Here is a 21,664-nt window from a genome sequence, read left to right as displayed (position 1 = left end):
CAGGCATTATGAAGTGCATAATAGCAGTAATTACCCTTCCAAGCAGAGGCTTGCAACTAAACTTGTACCAGGATCGTTGTTCGCATGGCCTGGGGGGTTCAGCAGGGGTGAGGTGGGGCAGCTGTGGAGCTGGGGACCCTCGGGGGGACCTGGGATGGGCTGGCACCAGGATGCTCCGGGTGGGAAGGATGCCCAGCCATGGCAGCAGGGAGGGGACACTTTGGGCACCCCATCCTGGCTGAGCTGCTGGGAAGGCAGAGCTGTCACGGTGTGTTTTGGGGTGGTAATAATGCAGTCAGAGTTTTGCTTGATTCCTACTCCCAGTTAACTTCCTGACAATGAAATTAAAGGGTATGTTTTACATGATATCATCTCCTTCCCTCGGCTGGAAATGGAGTAGGAGCTTTGATACTTCGGGATGGTGCTGCTGCCTGGGAAGAGCCATCCCTTGTTCAGCTGTGGAGTGCTGCATTCACCTGCAGAGTGGAACCCCACGAAGATCTGGGGCTCAGCCTCGGCAGGTTGTCCGCACAGGAACGCGTTCCTTCCACTTTTTTTTATTCCTTCATCTCTCTGCAGTGTTAAACACCCTGTTCCCCCCAGTCAGGACATGGCTTTTTGTTGCTTTGTTGTTTTCCCAGCGTTCCTTCTTCCTGCAGCCATCGGGACGGATGAATACGTGGGCCACTTTATCATGAAGAGTTAGATCTAATCATTTAGTCCTTTTATCCACCAGCAATTACAGTCATTGTCTCGAGGTGGGCCACAGCTCCACAGATCAGTGAACCATCTGTCTGATGGCAGAGATTTATTCAGCTGTTTGTTGCTTTGATACCAGACAAATGTCTGGCAGAGGAATCGTGCTCCCTGAAGTCTCCGGCTCCTCAAGGCTCTCAATCCTCAGGGACTCTGATGAATGGGGTGCTCAGCGCTGCTGTCGGAGCTGAAAGCCAGTTCCCAGCACTTCCTGGGCATTTTTAATAAGGAGAAGGAGCAATTATCCTGTGTGCAGCGTTGTGAGCAGTTGTGACAGCTGATTTATGCCCTGGCACGGAAAAATGATTTGCCGCGTCTGGCGCTGGAAACGATCAATTTTAGCAGGTGTAAAGGCTGGGCTCCGAGGCTCTGCATTAACGCTGTTTGCTCCCCAAGCATCGTGCTGATGAGCCTGGGCTGGCAAATCCTCCTGCTCTCTCCCTGCAGTGGGGTCTGGGGTTGTCCCTTCCAGGTGTGGTGCAGAGCCCCTCCGGCCACCTCCCCACCCCTCAGGCCGGCTGGGGTGGAGCCCGGGATGAAGGTCTCGTAAAACCCTTTCCCTGATCAGCTGGTATGAATGTTTGGTAAATATTCATCCCTCCGTCCCCAGTAAATCAGGATGGGGTTGGATCTGGCACCTGCGGGATGCAGTGGGATGGCAGCAATTGTCACCGGGAATTCGCTGCCCTTGATCTCTGCCTGGGCTGGATTGACGAGGAGCCCTCGGTGACCTCCTGCAAGCAGCTGGGGAAGGAGCAATGACAGGAGCGCTTCCTTAGACCTGCTGAAAGCAGCGAGAGGGGGAATCCACGGCACTGAGCTCCTTTGAGGGCCGGACAGTGAGGAGCGGAGTTTGCCGTGCTCACTCCAAAGCCGAGGCAGGAGGAGCCGCTGGCGCTTCCCCGGCACTCAGCAGGAGCAGCGCCATTTGGGGTGATGATTAATGACTTTACAAAGGGCTGCAGGTGATCATAAAGTGCCACCAGAGGTGGGTGAGCTGAGGGACCCAAACACCCTCCATGCAGCATCCCAGCCCCTGCTGCCGTCCCTGGAGGAGCCTCCATCCAGCCCGGGGAGGTTTTCTCCCATCCCTGGAGGAGCCTCCATCCAGCCCGGGGAGGTTTTCTCCCATCCTGGAATGTGGGGCCGCAGGAAGGCGGGGATGGGACATTTCCAGAGCCACCTGCTGCTCCTCCCTGCCGGATGCTGTGGAGTGCCCTGGCAGGTGACGCTCTGCCCTGGCACCGTCCCACGGTGGCCACGAGCCACCACCAGTGGCCCTGGATGGCAGGCGATGTTTGGAGTCGGTTGTCAGCTCCTGGGTTTTTCTGGAATGACCAGGAGCGGTATCTTAGCAACAAAGGGGAATTTTCTCCGTTTAGAGCAGAATTGTTTTTTGCAGCTTCCGTGCTGAGTGTTTCTCCTCCCCAGGCAGAGGCGGGGCACGGACAGAGCCAGGACACACTGGGGACACTGGGGACATTGTCCTGCTCTGCTGGAGCAGATAAACGGGGAGAGGCAGCTCCAGAGCCGCTGCTCCTCGGGAGGTTTGGGCCCTTGTGAAGTTGCGTGCAGGGAGAAGTTTGTGGCTCTGCTGTCAGCTGGCCGTGTGTGAAGCACAGCCAAGCCCAGGGTCCCCCCAGAGCTGGCCCCGGGGGTCACACCGGCTGCTCTGGGGGTGCCGGGGGCTCCGGTTGGGACAGCGGGGACAGCCGGGAGCCCGGGGCCGAGCCTGGGTCACTCCGGGATGTCACCCAGCGGGGATGGGGGGACAGGGGGGGCTCCTGGGGGCTCCTGCCCTGCCACCGCACTGACGGCCCCGCTGGGGACTCTCCCCGCAGGGTGCAGGTCGAGTTCTACGTGAATGAAAACACCTTCAAGGAGCGGCTGAAGCTGTTCTTCATCAAAAACCAGCGATCGAGTGAGTGCTGCGCACGGAGCCGGCCGGGGGAGCCGAGCCCTGCCGAGCCGGGAGAGCCGCGCTCCGTCCTGGGGGATGAGAAGCCATTGCCATCTGCTGGTGGCCTTGTCCCCGCGTGTCCCCAGCCGCCTCCCGGCCCCTTTGCTGGGTGCTGGCCCGCTCGGTTTGGGGGATGCTTTGCTTTGCCACTTCTGCTCCCTGCGACGGCCGCAGCGTGACAAACAGCTGTGACAAGTGTTTGGGATGTCAGGGATGTCAGGGAGCTGGCTGTGCCTCCCTGAGGCTGTGGGGACAGCCAGGGCAGGCTGTGAGTTACCCTCTCCTGCTCCAGCCATGGGGATCAGTCTCCACTTGACTAATGGTGTTTTTATTTCCTTTCTCCGAGATGTCATTAGCTGTCTGGAGGGGGCCTGCTCGTTAATTTATAAATTTGCCTTTTCTTCTCCTGCCTGCATCCTGTCGTCTTGCTAAAAAGCTGGAGCGCAGCACTACAGGGTGCCCAGGGGGAAATTTTTAATGAAAATGTGATGAATTTCTCACTTGTAATCTGAGTAATAACCCCATGAACTGGCTGGGGAGGCAGAGTGGATAAAGCAGCAGCCTTTCCTCACCATCCCTGCTCCTGCAAGGTGCTTGTGATGTGGTCAGGGCTGCTCTGCTGCCTGGGTGCCTGCTCATGAGGGGGATCCACCCCAGCAGCTCCTCGTTTGCCTATCACATCTTTTGGGGTCAGCAGGGAGCTGGCTGATGGTTATTTGTCCCTGTGTTGGTCTCCTGTGTCTGTGACACCGGGCAGGACACCTGGAGCTGGGCAGAGCCTGGGCAGTGTCTCCCCGGGGGCTCAGAGGGCTCCTGGGCTGTGGGGCTGGGCTGGGGGGCACGCACAAGGCACCCAGAGTGTTTGGGGTGCTCCTGGGGATGCCCAGGACTGCTGCCCCATCCCTGCTGCCCTCCCCCACAGGCCTGAGGATCCGGCTCTTCAACTTCTCCCTGAAGCTGCTGACGTGCCTGCTGTACATCGTGCGTGTCCTGCTGGACAACCCCGAGGAGGGCATCGGCTGGTGAGTGTCCCCAGCCCCCAGCTGCCCCCCGGGGCTCACCGTGGCACCTCTGAGGACGGGTTCTCCCCACCCCCAGCTGTTTGAATTGGTGCTTTAACAAAACTTCCCAGGCTGGAGGCCCCAGCTCGCACCCCGTGGGTGGCTGTGGGGGCATCTACTGGCCCTGAGCAGAAAAATCCAGGTCATGTTGATTTCCAAATTCTGTCTGACTCTGTCAGGGGTGCAGCGTGGCCTTCAGGCACAGGTGAGAGCTCAGCCACTCCAGGGCATCACCGTGCAAATGTTTTCTGAAGGCTGATGCCCTTGAAGACATTAACACTAAATCCCATTTAAGCACTTGAGAGGGAAATACGGTGTGCTGTGTGAATCCTTGAGGTGATGGATGATTCCACACATCAGCTTTGAGCTGGGTTTCAGTATAAGCCTATTTTTAATGTGTCCTTGCTTCGTTTAGCTCATGTACAATGTGATTTTTTTTTCCCCCCAAGAGCTTGGATAATTGGCAATTTGATTTTTCCTTGTAAAGGCTGCAGACTACCCAGCACATCTGCACGTTCTGAAAGTGCTTCCAGACCTGTGAGAATGGAGCAGGACACGGATGCTCATCCTTGAGAGGTTTAGCACAGCTGCAGCTCAGGGAATCCCATTTTCCTGAGGGAGTGTGGCGGCAGCAAGGCTGGCCAGAGGGAGCACATCCCTCACAGCAGGGCAGGAGAGCTCAGGTCGGTGCTGCCTGCCTGCCAGGGTGCTGGGGACACAGCCAGCCGTGTCCCAGAAGCTGCAGCTCAGCAAATTTTGTCAATTGTAACCTGGTAATTGCCAGCTCCCAGCTCCCTGCAGCCCTGTGCTCTGCGTTGTGCCAGGGAGAATCAGCATTCCACAGCATCTCTGGTGGGGGCTGAAGCCCCTGAGGGGTTTTGTCCTCCAGTAATGAGATGTTCAAGGCTGCCTGGGTGAGACTTTTCTTGTGCAAAGCCCTGGCTATAGGAACCAGGGTGTCTGCATCCATGGAAATGCTGCCCAGTGATCCCAGGGGGTCAGTGCCAGCATCTCCCGCTGACTGCTTGTCCCTGCTCTTTCTCCCCCAGCTGGGAATGTGAGAAGCAGAATTACACAGCCTTCAACCAGTCCACCAACATCAACTGGTGAGTGGGAGCTGCTCAGTGCTCCGGGTCAGCTGGGGGAGCAGAGGGATGGAGGTGGCTGCTGCTGGCAGCTGCCTGAGGCCGCTTCTTTGTCGTGGGGCTGCTCCAGGGATGTGGAGCAGCATCCCAGAACCAAATCCATTGGCAAGTGCCAGTGGCTGCACCCTTGGGGATGGCTGATTCCCAGTGCAGGGGCTGCTTGAGCAAACTGTGCAGGAGGCAGCAGCAGCTCCTGGTGCAGGGGTGGCCTCGGGTTTGCAATTGTGGGGGTGAAAACCCTGACAGCTGAATCCCCCCTGGGTTTCTTTGCAGGTCCCACATCTTTTGGGTGGACAGGAAAACCCCTCTGTGGGCCGTGCAGGTGAGCAGGAGCCCAGAGGGGCTGGGCTGGGAGCTCTGCCCCACCTGTGGCACCCCCAGGGGCAGGGGGGGCTCGGCCAGCACTCGGAGAGAGCCCTGGGAGCCCCCCGTGTGTGTCCCTGCAGGTCAGCATCGCCCTCATCAGCTTCCTGGAGACCATGCTGCTCACCTACCTCAGCTACAAGGTGAGAGCCCGGCCCGGGAGGGCTCAGCCTGCTCTGCCCTCCGCAGGAATTGATTTCCCTGGCCCGGAGCCCGCGCATCCCGGGAGGATGTTTGTCTGGCCGCTGGCTCAGCCAGCCGTGGATGTTTTCCTTTCTCATTGCCCCTCGGGCTGCCGGATGAGCGTTGTGCAGAGCAGAATCTCTTCTTTTCGTGCTTTCTGAGAAATTCAGGCCTGTTTAATGCAGGCTCACTGCTTCTGGTGTCAGGCTGACACATCCCAGGTCTCCTGAGCTCGGCAGGGTGGCTCCTGCACCGCTCCAAGCCAGACAAGGAGAGGCACAAGCTGGCTCCTTTGGACCAAAGCCACCTGAAATGGCCAGAAAAAGTGACCTTGACAAATGGCATCCTCCCAGGGACCAGGGAAGGGTTGGCAGCAGAGGCTCAGACCCTGCGTCACCCCTGCTCCGAGTGCCAGCGATCTCTAGCTGTCACAGTCACTCTCCATCCCTGCACGAAGCGTTGCTGTCCCCCAGCTCAGGGTGGCAGCAGTGACAGACACAGGGATGTAGTGGCTGTGGAGAGAGCTGAGGAGTTTGGGAATGTTTCCTGCTCCCAGAGTGCCTGCCACCACCACTGCATCTCTCCTGCACCGTATTTCCCTCATCCAGCAGGGTCTGTGGCAGAGTGGGATCACTTTAATTGTCCTCTGGCGAGTTTCTAAGGTTATCTAAATCTTCTTTGGTTTGAATTCCTCAGGGGAACATCTGGGAGCAGATTTTTCGCATTTCCTTCGTCCTGGAGATGATCAACACGGTGCCGTTCATCATCACGGTGAGTGTGTCCCGGTGACGTTTGGAGCAGCTCTAGGTGTAGCGAGTGCTGTGTTTTGGTGCTGAAATAAAGACAAATGGGCTTCTGGCCAAGTGGTTTTTAAGGCTGGCAGGAAATTTTCCCTTCAATATTTGACAATTATACCAAAACCCATCCTCCCTTTCCCCAGCCAGGGAAGCAGGGCCGTGTTTGGTGGCAGCTTCTGCTCAGTTGGATTTGAATCCTTCCACTCAGGGAGGATGGCTGCTTCTGGCTTTATTTTTTAAAAAAACGTGGGGTTTGTTTTTTTTTTTTGGTTTTTTTTTGGTTTTTTTTGATGTTGTTTTTTTTTTCTGCAAATAACCCTTGCTTTTGTAGATATTCTGGCCTCCTTTAAGGAATTTGTTCATTCCTGTGTTTCTGAACTGCTGGCTGGCCAAGTATGCCCTGGAGAACATGATTGTGAGTGGTCCCTTTTGTCCAGCTCCTCGTGGATGTGGAGGGCAGCAGGACTGGGAGGGAACCCTTGGCTGCCCCCAGCTCTGGGGCAGGATTTGGAGCTTGGTGTGTGCAGCTGTGCCAGGGAATGCCAGGCTGGGGATGCGAAGCTGTGACCAGGAATCCCTCAGAGTCCAAACCGCAGTGACAGGGGTGGTCAGGGGTGAGGTGTTCCAGCATTCCCCTGTTCCCACCAGAGCTGTCTCTCAGATCCCAGACCTGCTGACGGGAATGCACATCCCTTCCCAAGGGCTGCACCCAGGCTTGCCCTTCACTGGGGAGGGCACTGCTGGAGCCAGCAAGGCAGCAGTTGGTGCCTGGAGGGGATTTTCCCCCGGGCTCTGTGAGCTGGTGGGAGCCCTCCCCTGTCTCCCCAGAACGATCTGCACCGAGCCATCCAAAGGACACAGTCAGCAATGTTCAACCAGGTGCTCATCCTGATCTGCACCCTCCTGTGTCTCGTGTTCACGGGGTGAGTGCTGCTCTCCGTTTCTCTAAACCCCCCTCCTGAGCCTGGGAATCCAGCTGTGCCCACCCTGGGAATCCAGCTGTGCCCGCCCCGGGAATCCAGCTGTGCCCACCCTGGGAATCCAGCTGTGCCCACCCCAGGAATCCAGCTGTGCCCGCCCCGGGAATCTGGCTGTGCCCACCTGGGGCAGCTGGCAGAGCTGGGCTCTTGCAGGGCTCACACCTTGCCCTGCTTTGCTCCCTCCCCAGCACGCTGAGCGCTGTGAGGGGGTTTCTAAGCCAAACTCCCGATCCTGCCTTATTCTGGGGTTTAATCAGGAAGTTTTCAGTGAGGGTGAGGGTGTTGCCAGAGGCAGCTGAGGGGTGTGGACACGAGGGCAGGGACAGCAGCTTCCCCCAGGGACAGGTGAGGGATGGTTCATTCACCAGAAGCCACAGCACTCCCAGGCTCCAGCCGAGCTCTTCCTCCCCCACACTCACAGCTCCTCAGGTCATTTGTGTAATTGGCCACTGGGGCTCCTGCTAATTAGCTGGGCCCTTTCCCTGCCATCGCCAGCATCAAGGATGTTCCTTGGGGCAGGGGAGCAGAGCTCATCACTGGCTATTTAGCTCTGAATTAGGCTTTGAATTCTCCTCCGGCTCCCTTGGTCTGGGTTTGAGGCGTATTAAACCATTAAGTTGCCGAATGGAGAGGAAATGAGGCTTTTAGGCTCATGAGTTTTTGGCAATAAAGACTGATGTGGATGACTAATGCTATTTCAGAGCTCAGTGGTGCTCCCAGCCCCGCTGCTGGATGAGTCTGGGGGAGGGAGGGCACAACTTGGTCCCAGGAAGGTTTGGGTGACACTGGTGTCCAGCAGGATGGCTTTGAGCTGCCGGGGTGTGGGGTTCTGCTGCGGGGCCAGCCCCCCTGTGACGGGGCTTTTCCCTTCCAGGACCTGCGGCATCCAGCACTTAGAAAGAGCAGGTGAGAAGCTCTCCCTCTTCAAGTCCTTCTATTTCTGCATCGTCACCTTTTCCACCGTGGGCTACGGAGATGTGACACCAAAGATTTGGCCTTCCCAGCTCCTCGTGGTGATCATGATCTGCGTGGCCCTGGTGGTGCTGCCGCTCCAGGTGAGACCTGCACAGCTGAGGCTGGGGAGGGGCTCCCGGCCCGCCCCGGGGCAGCCCTGCCGGTGGGGACAGCAGCTCCGTGCCCTCTGCAGTTCGAGGAGCTCGTCTACCTGTGGATGGAGAGGCAGAAGTCGGGGGGGAACTACAGCCGGCACCGCGCGCAGACGGAGAAGCACGTGGTGCTGTGCGTCAGCTCGCTCAAGATCGACCTCCTCATGGACTTCCTCAACGAGTTCTACGCCCACCCACGCCTGCAGGTGAGCCCCAGGCCGTGCCCACACGCTGCTGGGTCACTTGTGGGTCGCAGCCTCTCGGGACCCCCAGCCACAGAATCCCAGAATCCGAGAATCCCAGAATCTGAGAATCCCAGAATCCCAGAATCAGAGAATCAGAGAATCCCAGAATCCCAGAATCAGAGAATCCCAGAATCCCAGAATCCCAGAATCCCAGAATCACAGAATGATGAGGTTGGAAGAGACCTCTAAGGTCATCGAGTCCAACCTCTGCCCCAACACCTCAGCTAGACCACAGCACCAAGTGCCATGTCCTGTCGTTTTTTAAACACACCCAGAGATGGTGATTCTACCACCTCCCTGGGAAGAGCATTCCAGTACTTTATTATTCTTGCAGTGAAATTTTTTTTCCTGATGTGCAACCTGTGCCTTCCCTGACGTGGCCTCTCCCCTGCAGGATTACTACGTGGTGATCCTGTGCCCCACAGAGATGGACATCCAGGTGCGGCGCGTGCTGCAGATCCCCCTGTGGTCCCAGAGGGTCATCTACCTCCAGGGCTCCGCGCTCAAGGACCAGGACCTGATGAGAGCCAAGTGAGCAGGGGACACGCTGCACATCCCAGCCAGGAGTGTCACCCCAGCCGTGTCCCTCCGCTGGCTCTGGGGGGCTGGCAGCCTTGGTGCCCAGCCTTGTGGGTCCTGCATTCACGGGGTCGCTGCTCTCTCCTGGCAGGATGGACAATGGAGAAGCTTGCTTCATTCTCAGCAGCCGAAACGAGGTGGACAGGACAGCGGCGGTGAGTCCGGTCAGGGGTGGGGATGGGGCATTTTCCAGGCAGAAGGGACTGGGCTGGTGTTGGTGTCACCTGTGCCCAGCGAAGGAGGGTGCTGGGAAGGGGCTGAGCGCCGAGGAGAGCCTCGGGGATGGCACAGAGACGTGCAGCAGCACGCTGCTGGCTGAGCCCCTGTGGGCTCCCCTTCCTTCTGCTGGTTTCCCATCAGTGCTGGGTTTCAGGGAGCAGCAGGGCCAGCAGGAGCTCCTGCTGTACGTCTCCAGGGTGGCTGGGTGCTTTGCAGCTCATCCCAGGTGTAGAAGCTTTGGGGAAAAGAAGCCATCAATCGAGTAGCTCTTGTTGCTCTTGTCCCTGTCCAGGACCACCAGACCATCCTGAGGGCCTGGGCTGTCAAAGACTTTGCTCCAAACTGCCCCCTCTACGTTCAGATCTTAAAGCCAGAGAATAAATTCCATGTCAAGTTTGCAGGTGAGTTGGAGCAGCTGCACAGCAGCTCTTGGTCAGCTGAGAGCCCTCCTGGACTGGCAGGAGGAGGAAACACCCAGTGCCCAGCGCCCCAAAATGACCCCATTCCCGGGCACTGCCAGCCAGGGAGCCCATCTGTCCCCCTGCCCTCCCTGATGGTCCCCTCTGCCTTTCAGATCACGTTGTGTGTGAGGAGGAGTGCAAATACGCCATGCTGGCCCTGAACTGCGTCTGCCCTGCCACCTCCACCCTCATCACGCTGCTGGTGCACACCTCCCGCGGCCAGTGAGTGCTGTCCCTTGCTGGCCCTGCTGTCCCTTGCTGTCCCTGCTGTCCCTTGCTGTCCCTTGCTGTCCCTGCCCGTCCCTGCCCCTGCCTGAGCCTGGAGGGTGGCGGAGCTGAGGTCTCTGAGCTCAGGGGAGAGAGTGGGGTCAGGGATGGCTCTGGGGAGCCCAGTGGGGTCAGGGATGGCTCTGGGCAGCACAGTGGGGTCAGGGATGGCTCTGGGGAGCCCAGTGGGGTCAGGGATGGCTCTGGGCAGCACAGTGGGGTCAGGGATGGCTCTGGGCAGCACAATGGGGTCAGGGATGGCTCAGGGGAGAGGGTGGGGTCAGGGATGGCTCTGGGCAGCACAGTGGGGTCTGGGGTCCCCATCCAAGTCAAGAACAAAAGCCCATATTGTAAGGGGACCACACCAGTGCAGGTGGGCTGGGCACTGCCAGCTTTTCAGAGGCTGGAGATAAAAATATCTTAGTTTTGGCACGGTGCTGCTGGCAGGAAGGTGGATTCAGAGCACAAGCAGCCCCAGACCCTGCAGGGTTTTTTGGTGTTTTTTTATATCCAGCATGGCTGGAAGGAGCTCTGCCAGCACAGGAGAGCAGTGGTGTGTGCCCTGCACTCCTTGGCCAGCCAGAAATGCCTGAATTTTGGGTAAAGTGCCATCAAAACAGTTATGAAACATCCTTGCCAGATGCCTCTCGCCCCATGCTCGGAGCTGTTTGCCAACACGGGCTCTGCACCCTCCCCCTGCACTCTGCAGGAGCCCTCGTTAAATAAAAAGGCACTTAAACCCCAAAATGAGAACGAGCTCATCCTCAGAGAGCACCAACAGCCCGTGGCCGTGTGTCACTGTCACCTCCTGCTGTCGGGCTCCGGGTCAGCTCCAGGGATTATTGGTGCTCTGCCCCGGGATCTGGCTGGGGTTTTGGGATCTGTGCTCCCATCCCAGCCTTGGGGGTCCATCCCAACTCCAGGGGTCTATCACAGCTCTAGAGGTCTCATCTCATCCCTGGGGATTCCATCCCAGCTCCAGGGGTCCCATCCCAGCTCCAGGGGGCTATCACAGCTCCAGAGTTCCTATCCCAGCTCCTGGGGTTCCATCCCAGCTCCAGGGTTCTATCACAGCTCCAGAAGTCCCATCCCATCTCTGGGGATCCCATCCCAGCTCCAGGGGTCCCACCCCAGCTCATGGGGTCCCATCCCAGCCCTGAGAGTCCCATGCTAGCCCCGAGGGTCCCATGACAGCCCCGGGGGTCCCATCCCAGCCCTGAGAGTCCCATCCCAGCTCCGTGGGTCCCATGACAGCCCCGGGGGTCCCATCCCAGCCCTGAGAGTCCCATGCCAGCCCCGGGGGTCCCATCCCAGCCCTGAGAGTCCCATCCCAGCCCTGAGAGTCCCATGCCAGCCCCAGGGGTCCCATCCCAGCCCTGAGAGTCCCATCCCAGCTCCGTGGGTCCCATGACAGCCCCGGGGGTCCCATCCCAGCCCTGAGAGTCCCATGCCAGCCCCGGGGGTCCCATCCCAGCCCTGAGAGTCCCATCCCAGCCCTGAGAGTCCCATGCCAGCCCCAGGGGTCCCATGCCAGCCCCAGGGGTCCCATCCCAGCTCCAGGGGTCCCATCCCAGCCCCTGGGTCCCTGCTGACGCCGCCGCTGCCCTTGCAGGGAGGGCCAGGAGTCTCCGGAGCAGTGGCAGCGGATGTACGGGCGCTGCTCGGGCAATGAGGTCTATCACATCCGCATGGGGGACAGCAAGTTCTTCATGGAGTACGAGGGGAAGAGCTTCACCTACGCCGCCTTCCACGCGCACAAGAAGTGAGGCCGGGGGGCGACGGGCGGGGGGGTCTGTCTGTCTGTCTGCATGCCCGGGGGCAGGGCCGGGGCTGCCGCGAGGTTCTTTGGGCAGGGACGATGTCTCGGAGGGGATTTTGTCCGTCTGGGAATGCCCACCCCCTGCTCCCCGGGCAGGTACGGCGTCTGCCTGATCGGCATCCGGAGGGAGGAGAACAAGAGCATCCTGCTGAACCCCGGGCCACGGCACATCATGGCGGCCTCGGACACCTGCTTCTACATCAACATCACCAAGGAGGAGAACTCTGCCTTCATCTTCAAGCAGGAGGAGAAGCAGAAGAAGAAGGGCTTTGCGGGCCGGGGCAGCTACGACGGCCCCTCGCGGCTGCCCGTGCACAGCATCATCGCCAGCATGGGTGAGTCTGGGGGCAGCAGGGGCGTGCACGCCTCACTCCATCACCTCCCCCACGTTTTGGGTTCGTCTCCTCCCCGCATTTGGGTTTATTTTGTGTTTTGCACTCTCCTTGCCACTCTCCCTCCCTCCCCAAAACCCCTTTGCGTGCTGTCTCCCAGCCATCTCACCAGGAAAATGCGTGTTTCCTTGCACCCTGTGTGCTCCCAGCAAGCTCAAATATCATCATTAAACCTCGTGATGTCCATTATCATTAAGGGTTATTTGCATAAATGCCCCAAGCCTGGATTTAGCCCCCAATTATTTCCAAGGCTGGAGGAAGAAACGCCGTGGGGCACATCCTAAATCACGTTTATGGTTCCCAGGCTGGGGAAGAGCGTAGTTCTCCCCGCAGCCAGCGGCGCGTTTGTGCAAGTGAAAAATACCATGAGTCATTGCTTCCCTCTTGTATCTGGGGAGAACAAGTTTTGGAGGAGCTGAGCCACACGAGCACATTATATTTCAAGCAAATAATTTATGTGTTTGTACTCCTGAGCAGCAATTTGCATAGATTATCCCCCAGCAGGCCTCGGGGCGCTTTGCTGAGCCGTGTTTGTCACAGCTCTCATCACACAGCTCCACACACAGGGACCTTTGGCAGAGGTGATGAGAGGGACAGCAGGGCAGTGCTGTTTGGCAAGGCCACTGCCTGGGCTCTGCTTCTTGGGGCACTCCATCGATGTGTTTGGTTTTTGGAAGCTGCTGGAGGACAGGATGAGGAAGTCTGTCTTGTCCCCTGCTGGATATTAGGCAAAATTCCCTCGCAGGAAAGGCTGTGAAGCATTGGCCCAGGGCAGTGGTGCAGCCACCATCTCTGGAGGGATTTAAATCATGGCTGGATGTGGCATTTGGGGACATGATTTAGAGGCAGGTTAAGAGTCCTGGGGGAATGGCTGGATTCAATCTCAGAGGATTTTTCTATCCTTAAGGATTCTGAGATTCCATGGCCTGGAGCTGCTCAGGAGGGATGTGGGCGGTGGGTGAGGGCATTGCTGCCTGCCTGCCTCTCCCTGGGGCGGAGGGACATCCATAGGCAGGGCAGTGCCAGGGCAGATGTGGTTCCTGACCTGGCTGGTGCCTCCCAGAACCCCCGAGGAGCTGTGGGCAGGGGTTAGGCTGCAGGGTTGTCCTCTCAGAGATACATCAGCATGACAAAAGGAGCATCTCAGCTCCTGCAGAGCCAGGTTTGGCAGTTCAGGGAGCAGCAGGCGGGTGAGTGCTTCAGCTGGCCATGGACCTGTGAGGGGAACAGAGAGAGGGACAACCCCAGGGACAGGTGAGGTGCTGCACACAGGTGGAGGCCACCAGCGGGGACTTTATCTGCACTCCCTGTGCCCACAAACAGTTGAGCATCACCTGGGCTGCCTCATCCCTGTGCAGGGCTTGGGGACAGGAGGCTTTTGTGACATTTCCCCCCCCTTAGAGCGTGTTTGCTGTGCTCCCTGCCCCCGTGTCCAGGTACAGTGGCCATGGACCTGCAGAACACCGAGTGCCGCCCTGCCAACAGCAGCAAGCTGGCCCTGCCCGCCGAGAACGGCTCGGGCACGCGCCGGCCCAGCATCGCCCCCGTCCTGGAGCTGGCTGACACCTCGTCCCTGCTGCCCTGTGACCTCCTCAGCGACCAGTCCGAGGACGAGATGACGCAGTCGGACGAGGAGGGGTCGGCGGTGGTGGAGTGAGTCGCTCTCTGTTCTTCGGTTCATGCCGGCTGGGCCCTGGTTCGCTCAGGTGCCTCTGGCTCTTTGTGGCTGCGCCCAGTTTGTTCCAGTTTCAGAGGCACTGGGACCGTGGTAGGTGTTCAGGGGTGCCCGGGGGTGCTCAGGCTCAGCACCTCCTGGCTTTTCCATGAGCACTCTGTCCCTGCATCTTTACAACCTCATGACCCTTTGCATAGCAAAAAATACTCTGAAATATGTACACGCAGGGGGTTCCCAGCTGGGGCAGGAGAGTTTTGCAGGGTATTTGCCAGCGTTGCTGTTGAATGTTTTCCCAGCATCTGAGTGCTGGATAAATGGAAAGCTCTCCCCATGTCCTCACACAGATTTCCCTCTGCTGCAGGTACGTGAAGGGCTACCCCCCAAACTCGCCCTACATCGGGAGCTCCCCGACCCTGTGCCACCTCCTGCCTGAGAAAGCCCCGTTCTGCTGCCTGAGGCTGGACAAGGTGTGGAGGGGCTGTGGGGGCTGCCTGGGGCTGAACCCCCCCCAGGACGTGTCCACTGAGTGCCTGCGCTGTCCCACCACGCCCAGGGCTGCAAGCACAACAGCTTTGAGGACGCCAAAGCCTACGGGTTCAAGAACAAACTGATCATCGTCTCTGCAGAGACAGCCGGCAACGGCCTCTACAACTTCATCGTCCCGCTGCGGGCGTACTACCGCTCCCGCAAGGAGCTCAACCCCATCGTGCTGCTGCTGGACAACAAGCAAGTACTTCTCCAGCGGTGTTCTCCCTCCCGCAGAGCCCTCCCTGCATTCCCGTGGGCATCTCCCGCTGTGGGGTGGGCCACCGTTGGGTACCTGGGCTGGCCGGCCCTGGGGTTTTGCGTCTGTCTTTGCTGCGTGGACGTGCTGAACCACCTCGCTCTCTGTGGCTCTCCCCCCAGGCCTGAGCACCACTTTCTGGAGGCCATCTGCTGCTTCCCCATGGTTTACTACATGGAGGGCACCATTGACAAGTAGGTGTTCCCGCGGGTGGCTGTCGTGCCTGAATTGTTGCATTTACCCCAGGCCAGACTTTCCCGTCACCCTGTGAGAAGCCCCAGGGTTTGGTAGCATAGAGCTGAGCCCGCCTTGGGCTTCTCGAGTTGTCAACCCCTCCCTGGGAGATGGGAGCAGGTGAAGAGCAGGTCGGGAGCAGCCTGGGCTCGCCGTGGAACCCCTGTGCTGCTTTCCCTGTGTCGTTTCCAAGGGCTGACCCTGCGCTCTTCTCTTTGGGAACTGCCCAGCCTGGACAGTTTGCTGCAGTGTGGCATCATCTACGCCGACAACCTGGTGGTGGTGGACAAGGAGAGCACCATGAGCGCCGAGGAGGACTACATGGCAGATGCCAAGACCATTGTCAACGTCCAGACCATGTTCAGGTGAGGGGTGACCGCTGCTGGGGACAAGACCAGGACGGGTGCAGTGGCTGGGGTGGTGGCTATGACAGTGGGACACATCTGGCCCTGGGTTTGCTGCAGGAAGCAGCGTGTAACCAGCTATTTCTGACCCCAGACAGCACAGGGATGGCTGTGGCGTTCCTCAGGTTTTAAATCCTCTGAGACAGCCGCAGGACAGCAGATCTCTTTCCGTTGCAGGCTCTTCCCCAGCCTCAGCATTATCACGGAGCTGACCCACCCCTCCAACATGAGGTTCATGCAGTTCAGAGCAAAGGACAGCTACTCCCTGGCCCTTTCCAAGCTAGAAAAGGTAAGAGGAGGCTGTTCCCTGCACAGGGGCCTGGGAAGTCAACACTGACAGTGACTGACAGCATCGGAGCTCCTCAAACTCCTGTGCTTTTCCCATGCCCGGAAAACCCAATGATGTCTCACACATTTCCATGAAGAAAAAAAAATATCCTCTTTTTCTACCGTGCAAAGATGCTGCCCTGGTTTCCTCCTGCCACACCCACCAGAAACATTACATCCGTGCCCTCCCATTGCCATGAGTCCTCTAAGTTTCTGTGCAATCTGAGCTCAGCCTTCCCCTTCTCCTTGCAGAGAGAGCGAGAGAACGGCTCCAACCTGGCCTTCATGTTCCGGCTGCCCTTCGCGGCCGGGAGGGTCTTCAGCATCAGCATGCTGGACACGCTGCTCTACCAGGTGAGACACAGCCCTGCAGCTGCGGCCTCCCCTTGGCAGCCCCCAGGGAGCAGCCGAGCCAACCCTTGCCTGGTTTCCTGCCCAAATGTCTCCGCAGTCGTTCGTGAAGGATTACATGATCACCATCACTCGGCTGCTGCTGGGCCTGGACACCACGCCGGGCTCCGGGTACCTCTGTGCGGTACGTGCCAAGCCCCCTTGGGGTGAAACCATCGGCCAGGCTGGCCTGGATCCGGTGGCATCTGTCACCCTGTGCACGGGGTGCCCCTCTCCTGCGGATCTGGGGGGGAGCAGCATTGCCAGGTCATTGTTCCCCTCCATTTTGGGGAACCTCAGTGCTGCCAAAAGAGCAGCCAAGGACCAAGCTCCCTGTTTTGAAGGCTGAGGTCAGAAATTGCCCCTGATTTTCTTGTGGAGTCCAAGTCACTTTTGGGATGGTCATGGATGGGCTGGGGTGGAGCTCGGGAGCAGCCCGTGGCGCAGTGGGGGTCCATGCTGGGCCTGTGTTCCTCAGATGAAGATCACTGAGGATGACCTGTGGATCCGGACATACGGCCGCCTGTTCCAGAAGCTCTGCTCCTCCAGCGCCGAGATCCCCATCGGCATCTACAGGACGGAGTCGCACATGTTTGCCACCTCCGAGGTGGGCACGGGGTGCACGTGCTGGGCAGGGGCTGCTGGTGCCAGCCAGGCTGGGATCCAGGAGGGTGCTGGTCCCTGGAGCACCTCAGACCTGGCTGCAGCCGCAGTGGGGAGGGGAGAGCAGCGCAAGGGGAATTTTGGTGTTGATTTTGTTAGCGTGGCCGTGCTGGGTGGCGGTGTCCTGCTTCCCCAGCTGGGTCAGGGTCCCTCTGGGCAGTGCTGGATGTTGTTGGCATGGCTCCGCCACACCACTGGGCACCTTGGGGAGCAGGGTGGGCACAGCAGGGCTGCCCCTTTGCTGCACTGACTCGTGGTTTTCCCTTCCTCCTCCCCTGCTGCAGCCCCACGACATCCGAGCGCAGGTGAGTGCCGCTCGTGTCCGGCCGTGCCTCCCTGTCCCCCCACCCCGTGGCTGATCCCTGGGCTGGCTCTGGCCACCGAGAGCCACCCCGTGCTTTGTGCCAGCTCTCAGCCCCGGTGCCTGTCCCCGTGGAAGGGAGATATTGGCTGAGCCTCAGCGCCCTGATGTAATTAACTGGGATCAGGAGCAAGGGAGGGAGCCAGGATCCCTTTAAATACCTTCAGTGTTCAACTTTGTAAGGAAGCAGTGACAGGGAGCTGAAAGTTGGCATTTAATTAAACGCAACCCAGCTCCTTGAGAGGCTTTAAAAGGCTTTATTAATAAATTCCTGCTCACCAGTGGGGATTGCTGGGTCAGACATGTGGCAGCACGGATGCTGTAAGAGGGAAGAGAGGCAGATGAGGGCATGGCTGTTCCTGGGGCAGATATCCCAGAGGTGATGCTGTGCAAGGTGTCAGGTGCCCACAAGAGTCCCCTCAGCCCCGCTTATCCAAGGGAAGCTGTGGCTGCCCCATCCCTGGATGTCCGAGGCCAGGTTGGACAGGACTTGAAGCAACCTGGTCTGGTGGACCATGGCAAGAAGTGGAATGAGACGAGCCTTACGCTCCTTCCAACCCAAACCACTCTGGAGTTCTGTGAAATCTGCCAGCCCAGTGGCTCTTGCCAAAGAGCTGGGAGAGCCCGTTTGGGTCAGAGGAAGGATCCCACTCTGTGGGAGAGATCCCACCCTGCCAGGCACAGGCCAAACCCCCCTTGGCCACCCCCCATCCCGCGTGACCTGCTGGGCTTCTAGTCACAGATCTCAATCAATGTTGAGGACTGCGAGGACACCAAGGACGTCAAGGAGCACTGGGGCATCAAGACGAGCCACCACCGGAACTCGTGCTCCAGCGACCAGTCGGAGCACCCGCTGCTGCGGCGCAAGAGCATGCAGTGGGCACGGCGCCTCAGCAGGAAGGGCAACAAGCACTCCAGCAAGACGGCCGAGTGGATCAGCCAGCAGCGCCTCAGCCTGTACCGGCGCTCCGAGCGCCAGGAGCTGTCCGAGCTCGTCAAAAACCGTATGAAGCACCTGGGCTTGCCCACCACCGGGTACGGTAAGTGCCGTCCGGCCGAGCCGCTCCGCGGCGCCGCCTCCCGCCCGCGGGCTCCCCAGGTAACCCCCGGCCGAGCCTAACCCCACCCTGAGCCAGCCTAACCCCATGCCAGCCTAACCCCATGCCCGGCTTAGCGCCGCGCCGAGCCCGTCCCAGCGGGCGCCGCCGGGCGCGCTGCCAGCGGCGCCTCATTCCCCGGCTTGCTTGTGCTTGTGCAGACCAGCGGCTCCAGGCTGGGGTCCCGCCACGCAGACCCCCCTCCCCTGCCACCCCCGGCCAGCTGCAGGCAGCCCCCCCATCTCTGGGCTCTGGGATGGCTCCAGGCAGGAGTTGGCAGTGGCAGAGTGGCCCTTGTCCCCACACGGCCTCGGGGCTCGAGGCCCCGTTTGTGCCCCTCTTTCTGGCCGTGCAGAGATGGTGGTTCAGGACAACCCGACCCCAGGTCAGCGCAACCCTTGTGCCCAAGAGCCCCCGTAGTTTGGCAGGGAGAGGCCAAACCCCGTCAGCTGGCGCAGCCCCCTTTTGTAACGAACTTTAATCTGTCGTAAACTCTTCGTGGAAAACCTCTCGGTAGCTGCAGGGCTGAGTTGCTTCATTGCGTGTGACACCGGTGTGTGGCTGTGACAGCCACAGCGCTTAGGGTCCCTCTGTGCAGCCGCATCTCTCGTCAAGCTTGACCCGCCCGTCGGTGCTGGCATCTGTGTCACCCTGGACAGCTCCCACCCCTTGGTTATGACAAAGTCTGTAGCCCACAGCTCCTTTCGTTTGGTTGGTTTGGTTTGTTTTTTTTTTTTTTAATTTTCTTTCTTTCTTTGAAGCCATCCTGTGCTGCTGCTTGTTTGCTCCATCCTCCAGGAGTGTCCGTCCCCCCCGTGCCGGCCCTTGCCCACACTCAGGCTGGCAGTGAGCCCCAGCTGGGCTGGGAGCTGATTTTGGGGGTGGGATTCCTCCTTTCCCATCTTGGCTTTAGGCACGGGAAAGAGGAGGAGAAACTGTCCGGAAGTGCAGCGCAGGAGGGGTTTGGAGGGGTTTGGAGTGGGGGCCCAGGGAGTGGCTGTGGGCACTGCCAGCGTCCCCAGGGAGAGAGGCAGGAGAGCTGCAGTGTGGTGGGCTGGAGTGAGGACAGGGACTGCCAGGCAAGAGCTTGCACTGGTGTGCCCCCTCTCCTTTTTTCCCCTCATTCCCAGTCCCAGAAGTTTCTGTTGCAGTTCCAGGGGGGCTGTCTGGCCTCGGTGAGGCGTGGGGCACAGCTTGGGGTCAGGGCAGGGCTGGCATCCTTGTCCTGGCCCATCTGGCAAATTTTGGTTGAAGCAAACTGGGGGAGCTCTGATAGGAGAGAGGACGGTGGGGGTGCAGGACAGGGACACTGGGCACAGGGTGGGGACCAGCAGCTCCCTGGGCATCCAGAGGCGCAGGGACTGTGTATTGTCACCTTGTGTCACTGTCTGGACACCCATGGCAAACGTTGCTCTGCCTTCTGCCCCTTTCCTTTTTCTTTTGCTCTCGTTATCGCTGCAGCGCAGGAGCTCGTCTCTGATATTTGCCAAACCATGGCTTGCTGACCTCTCTCTCTCTCTCTGTTTATGTCTGTGCCTTTCCCTGTATGTTCTGTAGAGGATGTAGCAAATTTAACAGCCAGTGATGTGATGAATCGGGTAAACCTGGGATATTTGCAAGGTAATTCCCTTTCCCTGGGAGTCCCGCGTGACTCATGGCGTGCAGCGTACAACAAGATCATGCCAGCTAAGCCCAAACCTCACCCTTGCCAGTTTTCACCTTAGACCCCCGAGCTTTCAGCACTAATTTGTTGGGTGGTGTTGGAAAACCAATCAGTGTCCTGTGGTGGTGGTGCAAACGCAGGGCTCTGCCCGATCAGGGAGATAGAAACCTCAGGGACCCCTTTTTTAGCTGAATTCCTACAGGGAAACCACAGCCCTTGGCTTTTATCAACAAAACCCTCCCTCCGTGGCTCCGTGAGGGATTTTGGGCTGTACTTGAGTGGCAACTTGAGGAGGGGACAAGGAAGGGGACAAATGCACCAGAGCTGCTTGTGCATGCTGTGATGAGATGCTGGAGCTCCTGCTGGGTCAGCCACAGTCCAGGGCAAGGCAGCGCTTTCAAAATCCCTTTGCACCCCTTGATTTGCCTTCCTGGACCCCTCTCCAGCATTAGAAGACCTCATTTTGTGACTGGGAGTGCTGGGCTCAGTCTGAGGCAGCCACAGGGGCCACTGGTGCTGCAGCCACCCCGGGCACCATGTCTGGCTCTGTGGGACCTACCAGGTTTTCCCATTTTTTTCCACCTTTACACCAGGGTGGAACATGCCCTGGAAAGGCTCCTTTTTACTGCAGCAGCCCCAAGGTTAGCAACAGCCCATCCCAGCTCCATTTTTGGCTTCCCTAGGCCAGGCTTAAGGTGAAACGTTGGCATTTTCCTTACAAAGTGTGTCCTTCATCAGCCAGGCAGCCCCAGCCGGGGCTCACGGAAGCCCCAGGCCAGCAGAGTATATTGCCTGGGGCGGTGGAGATGCAGCAATATACTCGGGGTGCTCAGCAGGGCCTGGCTTGGCTGCACGGGGTCAGGAAACTTCCGTGGGGCAGGGAAACCTGCCCAGAGCCAGAGCCCGTCCCCACCTCCCTGTCACGTCAACCCCCCGTGTGTCCCGTCGGGTCCCAGGGTCCGTGTGCCACCCTTGCCCTGGCATCGCCACCCCCATCCCTGTCTCCCTGTAAGGCTGAGCACTGGGATGGCCAAAACTCCCTGGTGGCTCCAGGACAGGACGCCCTGGCACGGGCTGGGGGTCCCAGGCAGCATCTCCCCGAGGGTGGTCCCAGGTGCCCCTGGCTGCAGCACCTTCTGTGGGCTCAGAGGTGACAGGGATGTGTCCGAGCAGCCACACAAAGGTCTGGTGTCCCCCTGCGAGCACTGCTGGACGCAGCACAGCCCCAGGGGTGCCCCGGGGCTCATCTGGGTGTGCCCTGGCAAGGGCAGCTCGGGAGGAAGCTGCGTGCATCCCTGTGCTGGGTGCCCGCGGTGGCTGGAGCTGCACCTGAGGGCTGGACAAAAGCAGTTTCACCCCCGTGCCGGGGTGACGTGGCACCCGTTGTCATCGCTGAGGCAGGAGGCCCTGGCTGTGCCCGCCATGGGGCAGGGCAGCCTCTGGCTGGGGTGTCCCCCACGCCAGGCAGGGGGACAGCAGGGACGGGGTGGTGGGAGCAGCAGGACAGGCCGCAGGAGCAGCCCCAGCCTGGAGTAGGTGCCCATCCCAGTGGCCGGGTGCTGGTCCTGCTGCCCCCAAAGCAGCTCCATTTGCTCCATTTGCGCCTCAGAGGGGCCTTTCCAAAAGCCTGGAGAGGTGTCCCAGTGACAAGCCTTGCAGCGAGCTGGTGTCCCCCCGTGCTCCTCATGCTTCCCCCGCGTCCGTCTGTCCGTCCCCTCCCCACCCTGTCCATC

At 59.3% G+C, this 21,664-nt stretch overlaps 1 protein-coding gene across 14 annotated transcripts in view; it reads left to right on the top strand.

Moving 5' to 3' along the window:
• The window catches only part of KCNT1 (potassium sodium-activated channel subfamily T member 1), a 75,785-nt gene that overhangs the window by 52,312 nt on the left and 1,809 nt on the right, over positions 1 to 21,664 (top strand). For 7 of the 14 annotated variants that reach the window (XM_038156485.1, XM_038156494.1, XM_038156488.1 and 4 more), the window contains 28 exons: positions 2,598 to 2,677; positions 3,639 to 3,738; positions 4,827 to 4,883; positions 5,196 to 5,244; positions 5,369 to 5,428; positions 6,165 to 6,239; positions 6,597 to 6,680; positions 7,094 to 7,188; positions 8,120 to 8,300; positions 8,393 to 8,557; positions 8,991 to 9,127; positions 9,267 to 9,330; positions 9,687 to 9,795; positions 9,969 to 10,077; positions 11,735 to 11,884; positions 12,038 to 12,276; positions 13,770 to 13,986; positions 14,370 to 14,475; positions 14,562 to 14,734; positions 14,915 to 14,986; positions 15,257 to 15,391; positions 15,608 to 15,719; positions 16,010 to 16,111; positions 16,209 to 16,292; positions 16,626 to 16,754; positions 17,095 to 17,115; positions 17,908 to 18,211; positions 19,826 to 19,888. In XM_038156485.1, coding sequence (XP_038012413.1) covers positions 2,598 to 2,677; positions 3,639 to 3,738; positions 4,827 to 4,883; positions 5,196 to 5,244; positions 5,369 to 5,428; positions 6,165 to 6,239; positions 6,597 to 6,680; positions 7,094 to 7,188; positions 8,120 to 8,300; positions 8,393 to 8,557; positions 8,991 to 9,127; positions 9,267 to 9,330; positions 9,687 to 9,795; positions 9,969 to 10,077; positions 11,735 to 11,884; positions 12,038 to 12,276; positions 13,770 to 13,986; positions 14,370 to 14,475; positions 14,562 to 14,734; positions 14,915 to 14,986; positions 15,257 to 15,391; positions 15,608 to 15,719; positions 16,010 to 16,111; positions 16,209 to 16,292; positions 16,626 to 16,754; positions 17,095 to 17,115; positions 17,908 to 18,211; positions 19,826 to 19,888 — 3,272 coding nt within the window. Of the gene's footprint in view, positions 1 to 1,899; positions 2,304 to 2,597; positions 2,678 to 3,638; positions 3,739 to 4,826; positions 4,884 to 5,195; positions 5,245 to 5,368; positions 5,429 to 6,164; positions 6,240 to 6,596; positions 6,681 to 7,093; positions 7,189 to 8,119; positions 8,301 to 8,392; positions 8,558 to 8,990; positions 9,128 to 9,266; positions 9,331 to 9,686; positions 9,796 to 9,968; positions 10,078 to 11,734; positions 11,885 to 12,037; positions 12,277 to 13,769; positions 13,987 to 14,369; positions 14,476 to 14,561; positions 14,735 to 14,914; positions 14,987 to 15,256; positions 15,392 to 15,607; positions 15,720 to 16,009; positions 16,112 to 16,208; positions 16,293 to 16,625; positions 16,755 to 17,094; positions 17,116 to 17,907; positions 18,212 to 19,825; positions 19,889 to 21,664 lie in introns of those variants that run through there. The other 7 variants (XM_038156487.1, XM_038156493.1, XM_038156483.1 and 4 more) reach the window with 6 other exon arrangements.

Source organism: Motacilla alba, chromosome 17 (assembly GCF_015832195.1).
Source record: "Motacilla alba alba isolate MOTALB_02 chromosome 17, Motacilla_alba_V1.0_pri, whole genome shotgun sequence".
NCBI lineage: Eukaryota > Metazoa > Chordata > Aves > Passeriformes > Motacillidae > Motacilla > Motacilla alba.
The sequence above is the reverse complement of the archived record's forward strand: the minus strand, read 5'-3'. Positions and strand labels throughout refer to the sequence as shown.